This window comes from Carassius carassius, chromosome 21 (assembly GCF_963082965.1).
Source record: "Carassius carassius chromosome 21, fCarCar2.1, whole genome shotgun sequence".
NCBI classification, from domain to species: Eukaryota; Metazoa; Chordata; class Actinopteri; order Cypriniformes; family Cyprinidae; genus Carassius; species Carassius carassius.
In genome coordinates, this window is record NC_081775.1 from 8,231,483 (window position 1) to 8,253,315 (window position 21,833).

Consider the following 21,833-nt stretch of genomic DNA (forward strand, 5'->3'; position numbering starts at 1 on the left):
AGTGTGAGACATCTGAATATTTTATATATCAGAAACTGAAGTGCTTCCAGAGCTCACACAGGAATAATATCAATAATAAAAAAGAGTTAGATTGTGAACAAATGACATAAATGTTGTTGTTTGTGTTCTGCACTTCTATTCTGTGGATGTACAAGCAGCAGGTGTGATTACAGATTTCACTGGCCTTGCATTTGGCTTCTGTGTTTGATTCTTATTGATTTCAGACCCATGACAAGTAGACATATGTCATCACAAATGACCCGGCTGGGGGTTTGGGTGATATGAGCAACACGCGCCATTAGATATGAGATGGCAAAAGCACTGAGAGAAAACAATTCACTGAATAATAACATCAGCTGCTCGAAAGGTTTGTCAAAACGATGCAAATACAAAGTAAAAAAAGGATGTTCTGCAATATGTTTTACAGGAAAATACTATTTTAGTCTTTCTGCTTCAAAATATCACATCCGAGGCAGTGTTTTGCTGCCATTTCTTTGTCATTATCTGAGAAATTCACCAGCAATTTCTGAGTGAAAGTAGTTTCAAAGCAAATCTCACACCATTTTTTTTTTCTTCTTTTTTTTTAGTGTATGATACAAGAAAGCAGAACAAGATTTCACTTGATGACTTCTCTTTTTCTGTTATTTGACCATTTCAGGGAAACAGATGTGTTTGAAAAAAGCTTTGCTTGCTGCTCCATGGCAGGTCAAAGGAAATGAATTTATGTTTACAGGATGTGTATATCACTGTGGCATTACCTTTTTGAAAGTACTACTTTTAAGTTACTAATATGCATCATTTTGGGATGTATGTTTTGAAAGCGTACCTCCCAGTGATAGCTTTTTTACTTTTTCTGTGACTGTATAGCTTATTTTATATATAATGTGTTTATTATTTAATTTAAATGTTGTAATTTAAATCTTAAAAGCAGCGAGGGTAGCTAGATGTTGGTTTGTTTTCTTATAATCCATCACAATCTCTATAAAGCATTAACCAGCGTACCTGATGTAAGTGTGTTCATTCAATATGAGTGAAAAGTTATATCCAGAATGTGATGTTTTCATGTTTAGATGGAGTACTTCAGACCTACTGATGGTGCTGCAGACATAAGAGGCTGAAAAACATCTTTCTTGTCCTGAGATGAGCTAAGAAATAGAGCTCTAGCGTCCTCTGCTGGTCATGAGAGATGAAAGAGCTATTTATGATATATATATTTTTTTTAAAAGGCCTTTCCATTTACATTGCAAAGCTGTTCAAATATAACAAAATGACTTTTTTTCACTTGTGTACAAAGTAGTATATAAATTAATATATAGGTTTTTATGTAAATGTAATTTGTAAACCACAATCAGTGAGCTCCACTTAATAGCCCATGTGAAAGGCTATTCAGCTTATTTTTCATTGGCAAAATAAGATATGAGAGTAGAATAGTGCAGTAAACATTAAAACTAACCGTGCTACAGCTGAGTTTATAGCTAAAATGATAATATATAATATGCCTATAATCCAAGATGGGATTAGGCCTACATAATCAGATTACAAAAATTAAGAATTTGTGTTTAGATTACATTACATTTTAATATGCTCATAATCAGATTACAGTTACTTATTCATGGATTGCATGCTTACATATTATGCACATACAAAGGCTGTAAATTATTCATAATTTATTGATTCCTAATTCTTCTTTTCCTCTTTTAAATTTTCCTTTCCGAAAGAAAGTACATATTTCAAGAAATATTTATTCTTTCTCTTTACTTTTTATATCAATATGGTACTTTTAATGGTAAATTGAAAACAAGTTTCATGAGATAATCCAAAAGTAATCTAAAAAGTACACTGAATACATAAGTTAAAATGAGTAACATTTTTAATAACAGATTGCATTAAGTTACTAACTACAATTTTAACCGACTACAATATGTAAGTAATCTACACTCTTAATATAACGTAACTTAACATAACATAACATAACATAACATAACATAACATAACATAACATAACATAACATATTATAATACCAGTAAGTAACTGTTTAATTATGACCTGCAGTGAAGCAGCGCTCCGAGCTTTTCATTTGACAGCAGCTGCTGATGTCATTTGTTTTGCTCTGTACCGGAAGCGCTGCTGTGACGTCACGGGGAAAACTCAGCTGGGCGATCAGAAAACAAACATACTGAAACATCTTCGTCACAATCATCACAAGTATCAAAGAGTGGCCGTTGACGTCTGACTGCAACGGGCTTCTTTAAACCGTCCGATTATTTACGGTAAGTGTTGCAGATATCACACTATTTCGTGCACTCATAACTCATAACATTTACTGTAGACTGCTGTAAGTTTATATAACGACCACACACTGCTGTCAGCTGAATACATCTCACCGTTTTATTCGCATCATTTTTATTATCGTACTGTTTGTTTGCACTTTCTGCTTATATCATTTTCATTGGAGGAACAAACATAGGCCACTACAGCTAAATGATGTTAACATAATGTACGAATATAAAAGTAAGAGAATGGTGTCAATCATAGTTTTCTGTTTATTTTAAGTACAAACTTAACATTGCCCTTAAAATTTTATTGTTTTTTATTTGTTCTTGTTTATAGTAATTAACATACCATTATGACCTAGTTCTTGTTTTTCTGTGGTTATAAACGTGACAGGCAGGACTTTGTTTCCTGTAAATCAAACCATGTCTTCTTCCTGTTTTCATTGTTGTATATGATATATGCTCGTCATATTTACTTTCCGTGATGATTAATATCAGTTGATGACTCACACAGGGTTTGGAAAGCTGTCCGGGTTTGTGTGTATTTACTAATTTGTTTCCCTGTGCTTTCATTTAGCAGCAGTGTGGAACGTCGCACAAAAATGTGAGCAGGTTCACTTTCTGTTTGCATTTCTATATCAAGATGGCTGATGATTTGGTCTCGTGCGCGGCTGGAGGAGCCGATCACTGCGCCCAGCCCTGTGCCAAGCAGAAGTACCGCAGTCATGCCCACTCACAGGGCCTGTTAGACGGGCTCCTGATGCTGCGACAAGGAGGGATCCTGTTTGACGTGGTGCTCTTGGTGGAAGGAAAGGCCATTCAGGCTCACCGCATTCTCCTGGCGGCCTCCTGTGACTACTTCAGGCATGTCTGACACTCCTGAAACGATTAGGCATGACAACATTTTTTAAATGTTTTCAGAATCAGAATCAGAATCAGAATGAGCTTTTATTGCCAGGTATGTTTACACATACGAGGAATTTGTTTTCGTGACAGAAGCTCCGCAGTACAACAGAATGACAGCGACAGAACATAAAACACATAATAAAATACAAATAAGTAGATAAGGAATGACAATATACAAATTTACAATTGTAGGCAGGTATATTACAAAAATGCAGTTATGTATGTACATGTATATTATGTGCAAAATGTAAGTGTATACTAAGTATGTGTGTTAGATAAATTAAGTGTATGTGTATATAAATATAAAGTGTAGTGTGTTCAGTGTGTTCAGTGTGTATCAGCTGTTCATAAGATGGATTGCCTGAGGGAAGAAACTGTTCCTGTGTCTGGTCGTTCTGGTGCTCAGTGCTCTGTAGCGTCGACCAGATGGCAACAGTTCAAAGAGGGAGTGTGCTGGATGTGAGGAGTCCAGAGTGATTTTAACAGCCCTTTTGCTCACTCTGGATAAGTACAGTTCTTGAATAGATGGGAGAGTTGAACCGATGATTCGCTCAGCAGTCCGGACTACCCTCTGTAGTCTTCTGAGGTCAGATTTAGAAGCTGAGCTGAACCAGACAGTTACTGAAGTGCAGAGGATGGATTCGATGATGGTGGAGTAGAACTGTTTCAGCAGATCCTGTGGCAGGTTAAACTTCCTCAGCTGGCGAAGGAAGTACAACCTCTGCTGGGCCTTTTTCACAATGGAGTCAATGTGAATGTCCCACTTCAGGTCCTGAGAGATATTGGTGCCCAGGAACCTGAATGACTCCACTGCAGCCACAGTACTGTTCATGATGGTGAGTGGGGGGAGTGCAGGGGGGTTTCTCCTGAAGTCCACAGTCATCTCCACTGTTTTGAGCGTGTTAAGCTCCAGGTTGTTGAGAGTGCACCAGACAGCCAGCTCTTTAACCTCCTGTCTGTAAGCAGACTCGTCACCGTCCTGAATGAGGCCGATTAGTGTGGTGTCATCTGCAAACTTCAGGAGCTTGACAGAGGGGTCCTTAGATGTGCAATCGTTAGTGTACAGGGAGAAGAGCAGTGGGGAGAGAACACAGCCCTGGGGAGCTCCGGTGCTGATTGTACGGGTGCTGGATGTGTATTTTCCCAGCCTCACTAGCTGCTGCCTGTCTGTCAGGAAGCTGTTGATCCACTGACAGACGGAGGTGGGCACGGAGAGCTGAGTTAGTTTGGGCATGAGGAGGTTTGGCATGATCGTATTAAAAGCCGAGCTGAAGTCCACAAACAGGATCCTCACATAGGTCCCCGGTCTGTCTAGGTGTTGCAGAACATAATGCAGTCCAATGTTTACTGCATCGTCCACAGACCTGTTTGCTCTGTAGGCAAACTGAAGAGGATCTAGCAAGGGTCCAGTGATGTCTTTCAGGTGGGCCAGCACCAGTTTTTCAAATGACTTCATGACTACAGACGTTAGAGCCACAGGCCTGTAGTCATTTAGTCCTGTAATTTTGGGTTTCTTGGGGATGGGGATGATGGTGGAGCGTTTGAAGCATGAAGGGACTTCGCACAGCTCCAGCGATCTGTTGAAGATCTTTGTGAAGATGGGGGCCAGCTGGTCAGCACAGAATTTCAGACAGGCTGGTGTAACACAATCTGGGCCTGGTGCTTTTTTCCTTTTCTGCTTCCGGAAGACCTGGCGCACCGCATCCTCGCTGATCTGTATTGCAGGTGTGGGGGAGAGGGGGGATGCAGGAGGTGTGAATGGTGAGAGTGCTTGATTGGAGAGGTGTTCAGGGTGGGTTGCAGGAGTTGTGAATGGTGAGAGCGGTTGATTGGAGAGGTGATCAGGATGGGTTGCAGGAGCTGTTAATGGTGTGAACGGTTGTGTGGAGAGGCATTCAGGGTTGGTTGCAGGAGCTGTTAATGGTGTGAACGGTTGTTTGGAGAGGCATTCAGGGTTGGTTGCAGGAGCTGTTAATGGTGTGAACGGTTGTTTGGAGAGGCATTCAGGGTTGGTTGCAGGAGCTGTTAATGGTGTGAACGGTTGTTTGGAGAGGCATTCAGGGTTGGTTGCAGAAGTTGTTATTGGTGTGAATGGTTGTGTGGAGAGGTGTTCAGGGCAGGTGATGGGTGTTCTTTCAAACCTGCAGTAAAACTCGTTCAGATCGTCTGCCAGTCGTTGATTCTCCACAGTGCTGGGGGGTGGTGTCTTGTAATTGGTGATCTTCTTTAGACTTTTCCACACTGATGCTGAGTCGTTCGAGGTGAACTGAGTCCTTATTTTTTCAGAATAATTCCTCTTTGCCACTCTGATCTCCTTTTCCAGTGTGTATTTAGCCTGTTTATACAAGACATTGTCCCCCTTCCTGTAAGCATCTTCTTTGGCCTGACGGAGCTGTCTGAGTTTTGCAGTGAACCACGGTTTGTCATTGTTGTAATTTAGTTGAGTCTTGGTAGAAATACACATATCCTCACAGAAACTGATATATGATGTTACGGTCTCTGTGAGTTCGTCCAGATCGGTGGCAGCAGCTTCAAAAACACTCCAGTCAGTGAGGTCAAAACAAGATTGTAAATCCTGCTCTGCTTCATTAGTCCATCTTTTTACAGTCCTTAATACAGGTTTAGCTGATTTTAGTTTCTGCCTGTAGGTCGGTATAAGATGAACCAGAAGGTGATCAGAACGTCCCAAAGCTGCTCGTGGAACAGAGTGATATGCATCCTTTATTGTGGTGTAACAGTGATCCAATATATTACTGTCTCTGGTGGGACATGTAACATGCTGTCTGTATTTTGGCAGTTCACGGGAGAGATTGGCTTTATTAAAGTCCCCAAGAATGATTAAAACAGAGTCTGGGTGTTGTTGTTCTGTCTCTGTGATCTGCTCAGCGAGTTCCTGTAAAGCTGAGCTCACGTGCGCTTGAGGAGGGATGTAAACACTCACCAGAATGAGCGAGTGAAACTCCCGCGGCGAATAGAACGGCTTGCAGTTAATGAAGAGCGTTTCGAGATTTGAGCAGCACGTCTTCTTTAACACAGTTACATCTGTACACCACCGTTCATTGATGTAAAAGCATGTCCCGCCGCCGCGCGATTTCCCCGTTGATTCTGCGTCGCGATCCGCTCTAAACAGCTGAAAGTCCGGCAGATGGAGCGCGCTGTCCGGTATGGTGTCATTCAGCCAAGTTTCCGTGAAACACAGAGCAGCAGAGTGAGAGAAATCTTTATTTGTCCGAGAGAGCAGAAGCAGTTCGTCCGTTTTGTTGGGAAGAGAGCGGAGATTTGCGAGATGGATGCTAGGCAACGGCGTTCGAAATCCGCGTTTTCTGAGTCTCACGAGCGCTCCCGCTCGCTTTCCCCGCCTGCGCGTCCTCTTGAAGCGTGTGATCAGCGCAGCCGCTCCGCCGACAAGAATGTCTAGCAAAACATCAGAATAGTCGAAAACCGGTGAAATATCGGGAGATGTGTGTAGCCGAATATCCAGCAATTCGTCCCTGGTGAAACTGATTGCAGGAATATAACTAAAGACAGGACAAACTAACAAAAACACAAAAACAACTGCAGAGCACGTCACGGAGGCAGCCATCCTGTATCGGCGCCACTCAAAGAGAGAAGTCTCTAATATTTAATCAAAAATACAGTAAGAACAGTAATTATGGGGAACTATTTCAAATCTTTGGTATTGTAATGTATTTTAAAATGTTGTTTATTCCTGTGACGGAAAGCTGAATGTTCGGCATCATTAATCCAGTGTCAGAAATTATAATAATATGCAGATTTGCTGCTCGAGAAACATTTCTAATTATTATTAATGTTGAAGACAGTCGTGCTGCTTAATATTTTTGCAGATACTGTGATATAGGTTTTGATTTGCATGATTTGATGAATATAAAGTTCAAAAGAACAGCATTTATTTAAAAATACTATTTTATTATTTTAGTGTGTTTACTATCACTTATGATCAATTTAATGCACCTCTGCTGGATAAAGGGAGTAGTTTCTTAAAATAATAAAAGATTACTGACTTCAAATTTGTTAATGTTAGCATACATATGTAAATGAAAGTGTATATTTTAAGTGCTGTACACTATTTTAAGTTTTTAAATATTACCTTTTTTAAAATATAGCACTGTTGTCACTCCTTGAAATTTCACTTTCACAGAGAATGCACACATTAATTAAGTTACTAAACATGTCAGAGATGAATAAACTTTGTGTCCCCATTTATATGTGTAATGTGCATTTTATATATATATATATATATATATATATATATATACGTATGTATATGTGTGTGTGTGTGTGTGTGTGTGTGTATTTAAAAAATTCAGATTTAGACAAATTTCAAATTTAAAAACAAATTCAGATTTAGATTCATTTTTATTTCATATATGTGTGTATATGTATATATATATATATATATATATATATATATATATATATATATATATATATATATATATATGTGTGTGTGTGTATATGTGATAAATGTCATATATAAAAGAAAATGTTATATATAAAAAAAGCTGCTCATTATAGAATAGATGTATTCAAGTCATGTTATGTGTAAATGTGTGGATAAATTAATAATTAATACTAATGACCTTTGTATCACCAAAGTTTTCTGAGAAGAGTAAATCTAAAGAAAATTGTAAAACAACTGATTGAAGCTGACTCTCTAACACAAAGCACATTGTTTGTGAAAGTGATTTATTAAATCTGGATTTCAAAAGATTGAGCTACATGATTATTGTTCCCCTGTACAGTCCTTCTTTTCTCTTTGTTTAGGGGGATGTTTGCCGGCGGTCTGCGGGAGATGCAGCAAACTGAGATCCCCGTCCGTGGAGTCACATACACGGCGATGACCAAACTGCTGGACTTCATCTACACATCTGAGCTGGAGCTGGACCTGGACACGGTACAGGAAGTGCTGTGTGCGGCCACTCTGCTGCAGGTCCAAGATGTGATCGGCTTCTGCTGCGACTTCCTGTTCGCCTGGCTGGATGATGACAACATTCTGGAGGTGGAAATGCTTGCCGACATCTACGGCCTCAACCAGCTCGGGGAAAAAATTCGCTCATACCTGCTCAAGAACATCCAGACCTTCTCACGCACGCCGGTGTACCGAAAGCTTCCTCCGGAAAAGATCCTGAGTGTCCTTTCCAGCAACGATCTGGAGGTGAACTCGGAGAACGAGGTGTTTGAAGCAGCCCTGCACTACCATTACACTCCTGAACAGGTGGAGAAGGATGAGGTTTGCTTACAGGTGATCATCCTGAATTCAGAAATATCAATTAAACCTTTCCCACATTTCATCTCATTTAACAATAACTGTACTACTGTATTTAGTACAAAAACATTGTTGTTTTAGTATTTTTGAGATACTATGTAGTTTTTATTAATATTTTGAATCAATTTTTTTATTTTTTATTTTAGTCATTTTGTTGTATTTTTGTAGTTTTTTTTCAATGTCTAACCCTAACCCTAATTTTAAATAAATTCACAATTAGATTTAGATTTGTCATGAAGGGTTTTTGTATGCCGTGCCGTAAAAAGGGTTTTGCCCTTTTTCCCTTAATTAGTTAAATCATTATTTCAAAACTGCATTTTGTATTTGCTTGCATGATCTCAGTTTAATAAAAATAAAAATTGATGGTCTGAATGTGTTAGGTGTGACGTATGCAAAGAAAAAAAAAGGCAAAAACCTTTTCACGGCACTGTATGTGTGTGTATATATCACCTTTTTATACTTTAAAATAAGAAAAGCAGCCAAATGTTAAAAGTTAAATGTAGTATTTTACTTATAATCTTTAAATAAGTGCAACAGTATGTTCAAATTATCCATTTAAAGGTACAATTTGTAAGATATTTGCAGTAAAATATCCAAAAAATACTAGGCTAGTGTTATATATTTTGTCCAGCTGATTACTAACAATATCTCTAATGTTTTCAACTACTTGTAAATCATGAGAAAAAAGTGACACGGGGCAGTGTAGTCACCTGTCAATGACGTTAGTTCTTCTTTTTAGTTTTATGGCAGATTACAACCATGGCTTATTAGGTGCATACCGCCACCTACTGTATCGGAGTATGTAGCATGGATATGAATCTAATGATGTTAGTTACCCTTTGTTACCACCTTTACTGACGTAGAAACCACATGACAACAGTGTCGTGGACAAATGCGGAAGTAGCTTCGCGACAAACTTCAACTAGAAAGAGATGCTGATCTCGCTTGTGTTTTACTCGACAGGTGAGTTGTTTTGATTCGTATCTTTACAGAAAACATATGTTATTATAACGATCAACAAGATTAGTATTATGGGGCATACACGCCAAACGCGGTGTGATCAAGTCTCTAGACCAGCGCGAGGACGTGTCTGATCCATCGTCTGATCACGTCTCTGCATTGACTTTGTATGTAATCTACTCGCGCAAATCATTGAACTTGCATTAAATCCATGATTTATCTTTCCGTCTGATTGATGGCCGTCAGCGGTTGGGTAGAAGACAACAAATCCCATCATTCCACGCTCCTTCTTAGCGTCATCAAACCACGCGATTGCTATTGTTTTAATAGTGCGCCCTCTAGTGGCAGGTCCTACAACCTGTACCTTTAATGACCAAAAACATTACATAAAAACATTTATCTTCTTTTCCCACAAAATAGTTATTTTCTGTGGCTGATTTAATGAAGCATCCAAAGATGTAACAGAAAACATCTGGCTCATGTTTGCATTTTTTTCTATCACTGGCCATAATTGTAACCTTGAAATCAGCATTAGGCATAAATTGATGTCATCTAAAAAATAGCTGAGAACTGAACATAGTGTGTAACCAGCTCAGAGGAAGATATGAATCGTGTCTTTGTGGCATTTTTCCAGTGATTTAGGGATAAAAGAAGATATTTTGTGAGAGAATGTGGCATGCTCGAGCAAAACCTGAACTATTCTAATCTGTACCCAAAATGAGCAAGAAATAAGTTTTAGTCCTTGTGGTAGAATATTCATTTTGGATGTAATTAGTGTTATCTTTGACAAATCAACTTTTCTTTCAGGATCCGTTGCAGATGTTGGAAGCAGTGCGCTTCTGTCTGATGGAGAAGCACGTGTTGCAGCGCTTACACAGCCGGATAAAGCAGTGTCCGCTGCGGGACTCGGTGGCCGCCGCTCTGCGTTACCACAGTCAAGAGCTGTGGCAGCCGGTGATGCAAACCCCACTCACTCAGCCTCGCTGCAGCTCCCAGTGCATTGTGGGATTCGGCGGCATGTATTCATCCAGCACACTGGTGGACAATGAGGAGCGCTTCCAGGTGTTCCACCCCTCCTGGGGCGAGTGGCGTAGTCTGGCTGCAGATCGCGCCTCTCGCATGTCAAACATGGGCATCGCCGTGCTCAATAACTTTGTGTACTTGATCGGTGGAGACAAGAACACCAGCAGCTTCCGTGCTGAAGCTCGATGCTGGAGGTAAGTGATGCTGAATATTAAATTAAAATTAAATTAAATTAAAATTAAATATATGCATTTGGCAGACGCTTTTATCCAAAGCAACTTACAGTGCATTCAGGCTATCAATTTTTACCTATCATGTGTTCCCGTGGAATCGAACCCCCAACCTTGCGCTTGAGAACGCAATGCTCTACCAATTGAGCTACAGGAACACTACTAATTAATTATTAATATTATATTAATATGTATCATGTTTTTACAGATGGTACATAAGTGCAACTATGAATCCAAAACATATTTTTGAAGAACATTGCTTATATAATCTTGTTAAAACTGTTTATTAATGTTACATGTTACATTCATGTTACATACTGATCTCGGCGGAAACTTTTTTTTTTAAATGCCGTTAATCACGTTTTGAAAACAAACTCTTCATATACACACAAATCAGTAATTTTTTTATGTTTTTGAAAGAAGTCATTTATTTGATTGAAAAATACAGTTAAAACTAAAATATTGTAAAATAAATTTTATTAAAAAATATTTTAGATATTTAAATATGTAATTTATTTCTGTGATGCAAAGCTGAGTTTTAAGCATCATTTCAGGATCATCACTTCAGTGTCAGATGATCCTTCAGAAATCATTCTGATATGATGATTTACTGCTTAAGAAGGAAATGTGTGAGGTTTTACATTTATAGAGCAGAGCTTTGACTTTAGATCCACCCATATGGCCTTATGTATAGGATTATTGGATTTGTATTATACCCAAATCAGAGACCAGTATAATCAGATAAATGCTGATTGGATTATTAGACTTGTTGTTTATCCAAACCTTAAATCAGTATAATTGCAAGAGCACTCAGAGTTTGAATGCATTTCTAAGCTTATCAAATGAAATAAAACTCAAAGATTTAGTATTCACAGAAACAATAACAAAATTAATCCATTATAAACAAAAATAAACAAAGATGCACATCATCTGTAATATTATAAACTATGGGCTAAAGGTTAAGAAACAGTCTAGAAACTTTTCCAAATCTGGACCTCTTGTTTGCACATTATATTGCACATATTCTAAATTATATAAGTAGACATACTAAAATTACTAAAATTGTGTTTTTGGCTAGGTTTAAAAGAGCAAAAAAAAAAGAGAAAAAGAGCACTTTTAGATAAACAAGGAAAACAATATATATGTTCACTTTTATGGAAGTTCATTAAGACCCGTGACGGCAAACGGCAAAAAAGACATTATTTGTAGTGATATACCAAATGATATTCTATAATGCTGAACTTCTAGTTGATGTATAACAATTTTAAAATCAGACTTACATGAGTATTGAAGTTTTTCAATAATATATTGCTAAAAACAGGCCAGAAAATTAAACAAATGATATGCAACAATATTTGCATTCTACGTTTTTTTTAATTCCATTGTCTTCTCATCAAGGTATGATCCCCGCCACAACACCTGGTGTACTATCGAGCCTTTACGGCAGCAGCATGCCGATCATTGTGTCTGTGTGGTTGATAAATATATCTACGCCATTGGAGGACGAGACTACACCAATGAACTGGACTGTGTGGAGCGCTACAACCCACAAACCAACATCTGGGAATATGTGGCGCCGCTGAAACGAGAGGTGGACTGTCATCAATTAACCATTATAGACTTTCACACTGAAATTGAAATCCTCTGAAATTGAAATAGATTTTAATATTGAGGATATAATACGATTTTAAGGATATATTAGGACATTTTCAAGTTGTCATGTCACAGTGTTTCCATTTTTACTGTATTTTTGATCAAATCCATTTTTGTTGAGCAGAAGAAATATCAATCATTCCAAACTTTAGGCCAGTAGTGTAGTTTGGTAACTGTATTTACAACTGCAACTACCACAAGAATGTGGCACAAGTTTATCAACTTTGAATTTAATGTGCACAGCATATGTTTACACTCTGACATGCCTGTGTCTGCAGGTATATGCCCACGCCGGAGCAGTGATTGATGGGAAGATCTACATAGCATGTGGCCGGCGGGGAATGGCTTATCTGAAGGAGAGCTACTGTTACGATCCCAGCGGCAATCACTGGAGCTTGTGTGCCGAGGGCCCGGTGGAGCGCGCCTGGCACGGCATGGCAGCACATAACGGCCGCGCTTATGTCATTGGAGGCAGCAACGATGGTTGCGGTTACCGGCGAGACGTCCTCAAGGTACTGCACTTCTGAAATACATCCCCCACTGTGACACCAGTTATAGCATAGTGTAAATATTGTGTCCAAAGCAAGACTATTGGGCTCTTCCTGCCTAGACAGCATCATTGGCTTCGCTCCTGAAGTGAAGACTGTTCCAAAAGCCAATATGTGTCAAGATCCACAAGCCTTTCTAAATAACTGACAATTTGACCATTTGTGACAAGATACTGTTAGTTCAGTCAGTTTGTTGCATTAGCCAAAAATACATTGTATGGGTCAAAATTATCGATTTTTCTTTTATGCAAAAAACCTACCATAAATATATCACAACTTCATTCTGGATTAATAATATGCTTTGCTAAGGACTGCGTTTGGACCGTTTAAAGGTGATTTTCTAAATGTTTTGCACCCTCAGATTTCAAAATTTAAATAGTTGTATCTAGTTGTATATTTTATTTACTAATTTTTTTTATTTTAAATACAGAACTTGGTGAAATTATTTACGTTTTAGTAATTTTTGAACATTTCCAGCACATTTTAACAATACCATTATACCGATAACTGTGATCATTTAGGTCACTATAATTGTGATGAGAAATTTTCATACCTTTACACCCCTACTCATATGTATTCAATAAGTATGCGAAATAAGTTATTACTGTTATTTAATGTTAAACCATACGACATAAAATTCTTTCAGTTGAAACTTTTCTTGATTTTTCAAAACCATGTGAAACCATGAATACAAACAGTACATTTCTAAACAATTTGGCAAATGTTATAAAGTAGATTTCTTTTTTTAACCTGGCACACTCTTATCTTCACTGACCTTTATTTGTTTAGTTATTTGATATGTTATTTAATATACTACCAATGTACATATACAGGTGCTGGTCATATAATTAGAATATCATCAAAAAGTTGATTTATTTCACTAATTTCATTCAAAAAGTGAAACTTGTAAATTATATTCATTCATTACACACAGACTGAAATATTTCAAATGTTTATTTCTTTTAATTTTGATGATTATAACTGACAACTAAGGAAAATCCCAAATTTAGTATCTCAGAAAATTAGAATATTACTTAAGACCAATACAAAGAAAGGATTTATAGAAATCTTGACCAACTGAAAAGTATGAACATGAGAAGTATGAGCATGTACAGCACCATAGATTTTCTATGGGGTTAAGGTCAGGTGAGTTTGCTGGCCAATTAATAACAGGGATACCATGGTCCTTAGACCAGGTACTAGAAGCTTTGGCAGTGTGTTCTGGGGCCAAGTCCTGTTGGAAAATGAAATCTGCATCTCCATAAAGTTGATCAGCAGCAGGAAGCATGAAGTGCTCTAAAACTTCCTGGTATACGGCTGCGTTGACCTTGGACCTCAGAAAACACAGTTGCGCAACACCAGCAGATGACATGGCACCGCAAACCATCACTGACTGTGGAAACTTTACACTGGACCTCAAGCAACGTGAATTGTGTGCCTCTTCTCTCTTCCTCCAGACTCTGGGAAAGGAAATGCAAAATTTACTTTCATCAGAGAACATAACGTATGTCTTGCATACCTCTGTGTGTAGTGGTTCTTGAAGCACTGACTCCAGCTGCAGTCCACTCTTTGTGAATCTCCCCCACATTTCTGAATGGGTTTTGTTTCACAATCCTCTCTAGGGTGCGGTTATCCCTATTGCTTGTACACTTTTTTTCTACCACATCTTTTCCTTCCCTTCGCCTTTCTATTAATGTGCTTGGACACAGAGCTCTGTGAACAGACAGCCTATTTTGCAATGACCTTGTGTCTTGCCCTCCTTGTGCAACGTGTCAATGCTCGTCTTTTGGACAACTGTCAAGTCAGCAGTCTTCCCCATGATTGTGTAGCCTACAGAACTAGACTGAGAGACCATTTAAAGGCTTTGCAGGTGTTTTGAGTTAATTAACTGATTATAGTGTGGCACCACGTGTCTTCAATATTGAACCTTTTCACAATATTCAAATGTCTGAGATACTGAATTTGAGATTTTCCTTAGTTGTCAGTTATAATCATCAAAATTAAAAGAAATAAACATTTGAAATATATCAGTCTGTGTGTAATGAATGAATATAATATACAAGTTTCACTTTTTGAATGGAATTAATGAAATCAACTTTTCGATGATATTCTAATTATATGACCAGCACCTGTATGCTACTGTTCATATGTTTGGGGTTGGTACAAATAAAAAAAATTAAAAATCTTTTATGCTGAACAAGACTGCATTTATTTGATCGAAAATGCAATAAATACTGTCAAATTTTGAAAAAAATGTTCTATTTAAATATATTTTAAAATGTAATTTAAATATTTGTTACATTTTATATATGTTTTTACTGTCAAAGCTGACCATTTTAATGTGTCCTTAATGAATAAAAGTTTTAATATATACATTTTCTTAATCTTACTGACCTCAGATTTATTAACAGTAGTGCAATACATTAATAAAAATCATAATAATAATTAAATTCTACCTTTTCTTGAAAATATAAACTACGTTTCCAAGAATTCTGAGAACCTTACCAAATTCTGAAATATTTTTTCTTTTTTGTGGATTTCTTATTGACCTAAAAAGTACTGATAAGGAAAAAAGCCAGTCAAATTACATTTTTACACTTATTAGGGTTTTGGAATCATATGCTCCATGTGAGGTTGGATCATTCTTTGTGTGGCCCTATTAAGTAGAGCGTAGACTACTAAGCAGCTCACTATGTTTTGATCCATAGCCGGCAACTGAACTAAAGGTCTGTGTGTCTCTGTAGGTGGCGTGCTATAACCCAGTAGCAGATGTGTGGTCTGTGGTGAGCCCACTGCCTGCTGGACACGGAGAGCCAGGTGTGGCCGTCCTGGATGGGTGCATCTACATCCTGGGTGGAAGATCACATGATAAGGGCAGTCGAATGAAGTACGTTCACATTTATAAGGTGGAAGAGGACCGATGGGAGAGCGGGACATCCCTCGAGGACCGTGTATCTGGGCTTTCAGCATGTGTCCTGCTTTTGCCACAAGCAGCCATGGCTCAGGCGCGCAGCTGGGAGCAAAGGGCTAAAGCATCATGGGAGGAGGTGGACTGGGATGACTCGGACAACTCAAGCGAGGACTGAAGGTGTTAGCGCTGCTCAGGTGGGGCATAAAATTGCAAAAGTGGGGAAATTGTACTTTATTAAATTCAGCACTTGTACGAAAATCCATAATTCTTTAGTAGATTGAGTTTTGGGAGCGTCCCTGTTGTGCCTGTCTGGGTAAGTTGGAAGTGTTCTGGTTTAGATCATGTCCAAATCACACTCCTTTGTGCTTGTGGGTTAATTTTACTGACTCTTAAGTTGTTGTGCCATTTTATATTGTTTTATGTCCAAAACTTCATTCAGAACTATGAGAAACTTGCACTTTACAAATACGTTTTGATTTTGTTTATAATGATGGTGCCTTTATTTTACAGATTTGATTTGGTAAGTCCAATGCTTTTTTATTAATAGATTTGAATTAAGTGCAATAACAGTTTTCAGAAGAGTAAAGGAAAGGGGAAGGGAAGTGATAAACAGGATGCTCTAGTGCAGGGGTTGGCAACCTTACACACATTAGCGGAGTAAATATTGGCACAAATGTGTGATTTTTTGCAGGAATATTGTGAAATATTATTACAATTTAAAAGAGCTGTTTTCTTTTTGAATATATTTTAGAATTTCATTTTTACCTCTGTGATCAAAGCTTAATTTTTCAGCATCATTGCTCCAGTCTTCAGGGTCACATGATCCTTCAGAAATCATAATAATATGCTAATTTTCTGCTCAAGAAACATTTATTATTATTATCACTGTTGAAACAGTTGTGCTGGTTCATATAAAAAAAATGTGATACAGTGCCATTTGAAAGTTAGGAATAAATAATACTTTTTTTTTTTTTACACACATTAAATTTATTTATATTTATGATGTAACGAAATATTTCTAGGTAAAATTTATGCTGTTCTTTTTAACTTTTTGAGAATCCCGAAATAAAGAATTTGTTTTAAGCAGCACAATTGTTCTCGATAGTTATATAAGACCCTTTATTAACAGGTGAGCATCAACGCTAATATACAAAGTCGAGTCACCCTGGTGACATTTTGGAGAGCGTCACCTACGTAAACAACATTTGCAATGTATGTACGCGGATATACGTTATTTACGTTCAGGTATGTGATACTCTCCAAAATGGCACTATAGGGGGACACGGAGGAGACGAATTGTTGAATAAAATTGTTATTTTTGTTTTCTTTACGCACAAAAAGTTTTCTTGTAGCTTCGTAAAATTGCGGTTGAACCTCTGATGTCACATGGATTATTTTAATGATGTCTTTCCTATGTTTCTGAGACTTGATCGTGGTAGTACCCTTGCTGTCTATGGAGGGTCAGAGAGCTCTCGGATTTCATCAAAAATATTGTAATTTGTGTTTCAAAGATGAACGAAGGTCTTACAGGTTTGGAACGACACGAGGGTGAGCAATTAATGACGCAATTTTCATTTTTGGGTGAACTAGCCTCCGGTCTGTAACAGTTCTTTTCAATTTTAATAATATTTCACATTAATACTGTTTTTACTGTGCTTTTGATCAAACAAATGCAGCTTTGGTGAGCAGAAGAGACTAATTAAAAAATCATTTGAAAAATCTCACCAACATGTCAGCTCTTGAAAGCTAGTGTTAATGTATATAGAAATGGGGATGAGTCACAAGTGATTGCTGTTATAAATTAATCTCAGACAGGTTGCCAACCGTTGCTCTAATGAACGCTGGTTTACTATTTTGTTGGCCGTCAAGTTACTCCAAAGAGAAATAATAAAAAAATTGCAAGTGTTAGATGAGTTAGTTTAACATGGACAGTTATTCAACAGTTCCTCTGGTGTATTTCGCAATGTAAAAAGCAATTCTGTTCCTTTAAATATTATGCACTCCTTTTTACTGTTTGCTTTTTCTTTTATTTATTTTCTGTCTTCGGTATGTCAGACGTATTGCCTCTTCTAAACGTCTCTGATTTGTTTGACCCTTTTGAATTTCATAATACGGATCACATGAAATCTGAAAATCACTGATTTTCTTATTTTTAATAAATGTTTTGTGGAATATTTGATTTTGTGTCAAATTTCCAGTATATTTGACAGGAAATTATATACATTCACTCTGACTGTAATAGCTAAGACTCATTGTGTTTCTTCTAATATTTTGGAAATTCATTACTCATTTTAACTGCATTGTTACCAGTTTGCAATGTCGAATTCATGAATAAAGATCAACGGGTTGTACTGTAGTTGTTTGAGTGGCTTTAAAGGTTTTGAACAAGGCCCGGTTAATACAACGAGTCTGAACAGGAACTGAGAAGAGGAGAGGTAAATCATTTTATATAAGCAGGGAATCCTTTTTGTAACTGGTTTTTGGAAAATGTGACTATAGATTTAGTGACAGATGTAGTTGTTAGTCTCCAGCATGATGGTGTTTTAACTACCTCTACAGCATTAACACGTGCTTGTCTATTAAAGTCACCCAGAGGAGCTTTCATAGCCCCACTTCACAGTTAAATTGGTGTTTAAAGGGTTTTTACACCGCGGGCGTTTGTGTTCTTTCACTCAGTCATAAAAACCCTTTCAGCATCTTGTTTCATTTCCCCTTCTCTGACAATAATCTCATGTTTTACTAGCACATAATAGTCAAGTTTGTATGACCTCATGCAACATCTCCAGTTTTTTGCCTCAATCTTTTTATTCGCTAGCATTATTACAGCTTGATTACCTGACAATTAAATGTGTTAGATACAGTTAAACTAGAAGTACGTTAAACCTCCTGTATAATTCATAACACTATGCAAGTTGCATGTGATAAACAGTTAATTTATATAAAGCAAATGGTTCTTTATTAAATGTTTTCTAGTCATAACAATTGGGAAACAGTTCACCGTTATGATACAAAAATAAATTATTTGGTTGGTCTTTACAAGATGGCCTAAACAAACTGCAAACTTCCATGTAGATATTAAAAGATACGCACTTCAGCTTGCTTTTAAAAAGAGCACTTAATACAGAAATAAAATACTTTAAAAGAATATACTTAAGTGTAAATATAATTGCATGAACTTTACAACTAAATGAAAATGTGTTTCATTTTTAATATAAATTTATATTAAGCCATACATTTATATGAATATAAATATTTTAATCAAATGATTAACTTTACATTTCTACATGCAAAGTTTTATTGCATATTCTACAGGAAGTATATACAAAATGCATGAGCTAATAAATAAATATAACAATAAATATAAAAAAAGAAATACTGTGTGAATACCATAGTTTTCTTAAAAACATGATAAAGGCATAACTTTACTTTGCATCACATGCATTCTGCTTACATAGTTTAATTGAAAATGATTTTTGTAATAAGGTTTGATACTTTTTTGCAACATTTTTGCTATTTTGGCCCTTTTGAAACATAAGACATTTTGTTTTCATACTCATATGCATCTATTTAATATAAGTCAAATTCATGTGTGTTTATTTCCCCCGTTCCTGCCGTAAAATGCAATAAAAACAGCACTTACGTGCTCATTTTGTTCTCTAAATGACTTTCAAAGCTTGAAGAGAGCCAACTGCTTAATTAGAAATAGAATATAAATGATAACACTGAAGATAAGAACTCCAAGGCACTCGAATATCTCCGTGAAAAAATTAAAAAGCCTTTATTACATTCTTGGCTTGCTTTTTTTAAAAATGGTGAGAGGTACACCTACGCGTTGCGGCTACATGCCTTCATCAGGGTGTGTATTACAAACAATGTCTCAGTTCATTTAACAGCAGCTAATTAATCAAATTAGAAACACCTGGTCACTCTGTGCAAAACAACTCAAAGAGAGAGGTAAAAAATAAAAAAAATTTAAAAAAAGGTAGGAAATTCAAATTGCATCTTTTACACAAAAGTCATAAAGTGTGAATCTATCATTATAAATATAATGCATGTGAGAGAGAAAAAAATAATAATAAAAAATAATAATAATATCAAAACATCTCACACAAAAGTAATAAATCATGAAATTATCTGCATAAATATAATGCATGAGACAAAAAAAGGAAGGAATTCCTAATTACATCTCTTACACAAAAGTCAAAGTGTGAAACTATCATTATAAATATAATGCATGAGAGAGAGAGAGAGAGAGAGAGAGAGAGAGAGAGAAAAAAAAAACATCAAAACATCTCACACAAAAGTAATAAATCATGAAATTATCATCATAAATATAATGCATGAGAGACAAAATAAAAAATAAATAAATAAAAAAATTTCATTTCAGAAATGGTACAAAGTCTAACTCTCCGTTTAAGCCTGGAAATGTAGTTGCTTTCAATGTATAAATCCAGAAAGACTCTCTCTGTAACAACCTATTAGTCCTATCTCCTCCCCTGATTGATTTCGGGATATGTTCAATGCCAGTAATTTTTAATGTACTTGGATTACCATGATTCGCATCTCTATAGTGTAGGGCCATAGGGTATAATGGGTTGCAAACTCTAATCGCATTTTTATGCTCTGCTAATCTGGTCTTTAATTTTCTTGTAGTCATCCCTATATAGAAACAACCACATGGACACTCCAACTTATACACCACGAATGAGGTATTACAATTAATAAATGATCTTATTTTAAATTCAGAACCAGAGATTACATCTCTAAACACACCAGTCTTAACCATATTATCACAATGATTGCAATTACCACATCTGTAATTTCCTACACTTAAGCCTAACCAGGTATTTGATTTCTTAGCTGGAAGATGACTTCTCACAAGTTTATCTTTGATTGTAGGTGCTTTTCGAAACGCAATGGAAGGAGATTCAGGCATGACTTCTCTTAGATAAGGATCACTCATAACTATTTCCCAATTACTTTTTATAATTTTCTTAATTCTGTTAGCCTCTGTGCTATATTGTGTCACAAAATAAACTGAATTGTCTGACTCTTGTGATTCTTGTTTTTTTTGTGATAGCTCATCTCTACTCATATTTTTTACTTTGGTATATGCTTTATTAATCACCCTATCTTTATACCCTCGTTCCTTAAATCTTTGAGTCATATCTTGTGCCCTAATGTTAAAATCATCTTCCTTATCACATATTCTTTTTAACCTCTGGAACTGTCCCACTGGAATATTCTCAGTCATCCATAAGGGATGGAAACTGTCTGCTCTTAATATAGTATTTCTATCAGTTTCTTTTCTGAAAATAGTAGTATGTAACATTTCCATCACTTTCTTTGTGATGCCCTACACCCTACACTACACTATAGGCCCTACACTATAGAGATGCGAATCATGGTAATCCAAGTACATTTAAAATTACTGGCATTGAACATATCCCGAAATCAATCAGGGGAGGAGATAGGACTAATAGGTTGTTACAGAGAGAGTCTTTCTGGATTTATACATTGAAAGCAACTACATTTCCAGGCTTAAACGGAGAGTTAGACTTTGTACCATTTCTGAAATGAATTTGGTTTTTTTTGTTTTTTTCTTTTCTTTTGTCTCTCATGCATTATATTTATGATGATAATTTCATGATTTATTACTTTTGTGTGAGATGTTTTGATGTTTTTTTTTTTCTCTCTCTCTCATGCATTATATTTATAATGATAGTTTCACACTTTATGACTTTTGTGTAAGAGATGCAATTTGAATTTCCTTCCTTTTTTTAATTTTTTACGTCTCTCTTTGAGTTGTTTTGCACAGAGTGACCAGGTGTTTCTAATTTGATTAATTAGCTGTTGTTAAATGAACTGAGACATTGTTTGTAATACACACCCTGATGAAGGCATGTAGCCGCAACGCGTAGGTGTACCTCTCACCATTTTTTAAAAAAGCAAGCCCAGAATGTAATAAAGGCTTTTTAATTTTTTCACTGAGATATTCGAGTGCCTTGGAGTTCTTGTCTTCAGAGATTTATTATCCCACA

General features: G+C 36.7%; 1 protein-coding gene across 4 annotated transcripts; it reads left to right on the top strand.

The window, feature by feature from the left end:
- The first annotated feature begins 2,105 nt into the window (after positions 1–2,105).
- On the top strand, positions 2,106–16,240 carry klhl22 (kelch-like family member 22). 4 transcript variants are annotated; one of them, XM_059503198.1, is made up of 7 exons: positions 2,106–2,271; positions 2,918–3,138; positions 7,966–8,443; positions 10,235–10,644; positions 12,079–12,271; positions 12,612–12,845; positions 15,626–16,240. In XM_059503198.1, the coding sequence occupies exons 2-7, from the start codon at positions 2,918–2,920 to the stop codon at positions 15,965–15,967; spliced, it is 1,878 nt and encodes a 625-aa protein (XP_059359181.1). In that variant the 5' UTR covers positions 2,106–2,271; the 3' UTR covers positions 15,968–16,240. The 4 variants fall into 4 exon arrangements, with proteins under 4 accessions (XP_059359181.1, XP_059359180.1, XP_059359178.1 ...); XM_059503197.1 differs by having other exon boundaries at positions 2,107–2,271; positions 2,852–3,138; XM_059503195.1 differs by having other exon boundaries at positions 2,107–2,271; positions 2,855–3,138.
- The last annotated feature ends 5,593 nt before the right edge of the window (positions 16,241–21,833 follow it).

What these genes read in the sequence shown, in the direction of transcription:
- klhl22 (XM_059503198.1), top strand. Translation starts at nt 2,918, where the DNA reads ATGGCTGATGATTTGGTCTCGTGCGCGGCTGGAGGAGCCGATCACTGC. An exon ending in TGGCGCCGCTGAAACGAGAG is followed by an intron (nt 12,272 to 12,611) that starts GTGGACTGTCAT and finishes CTGTGTCTGCAG; the next exon opens with GTATATGCCCACGCCGGAGC. An exon ending in ACCGGCGAGACGTCCTCAAG is followed by an intron (nt 12,846 to 15,625) that starts GTACTGCACTTC and finishes GTGTCTCTGTAG; the next exon opens with GTGGCGTGCTATAACCCAGT.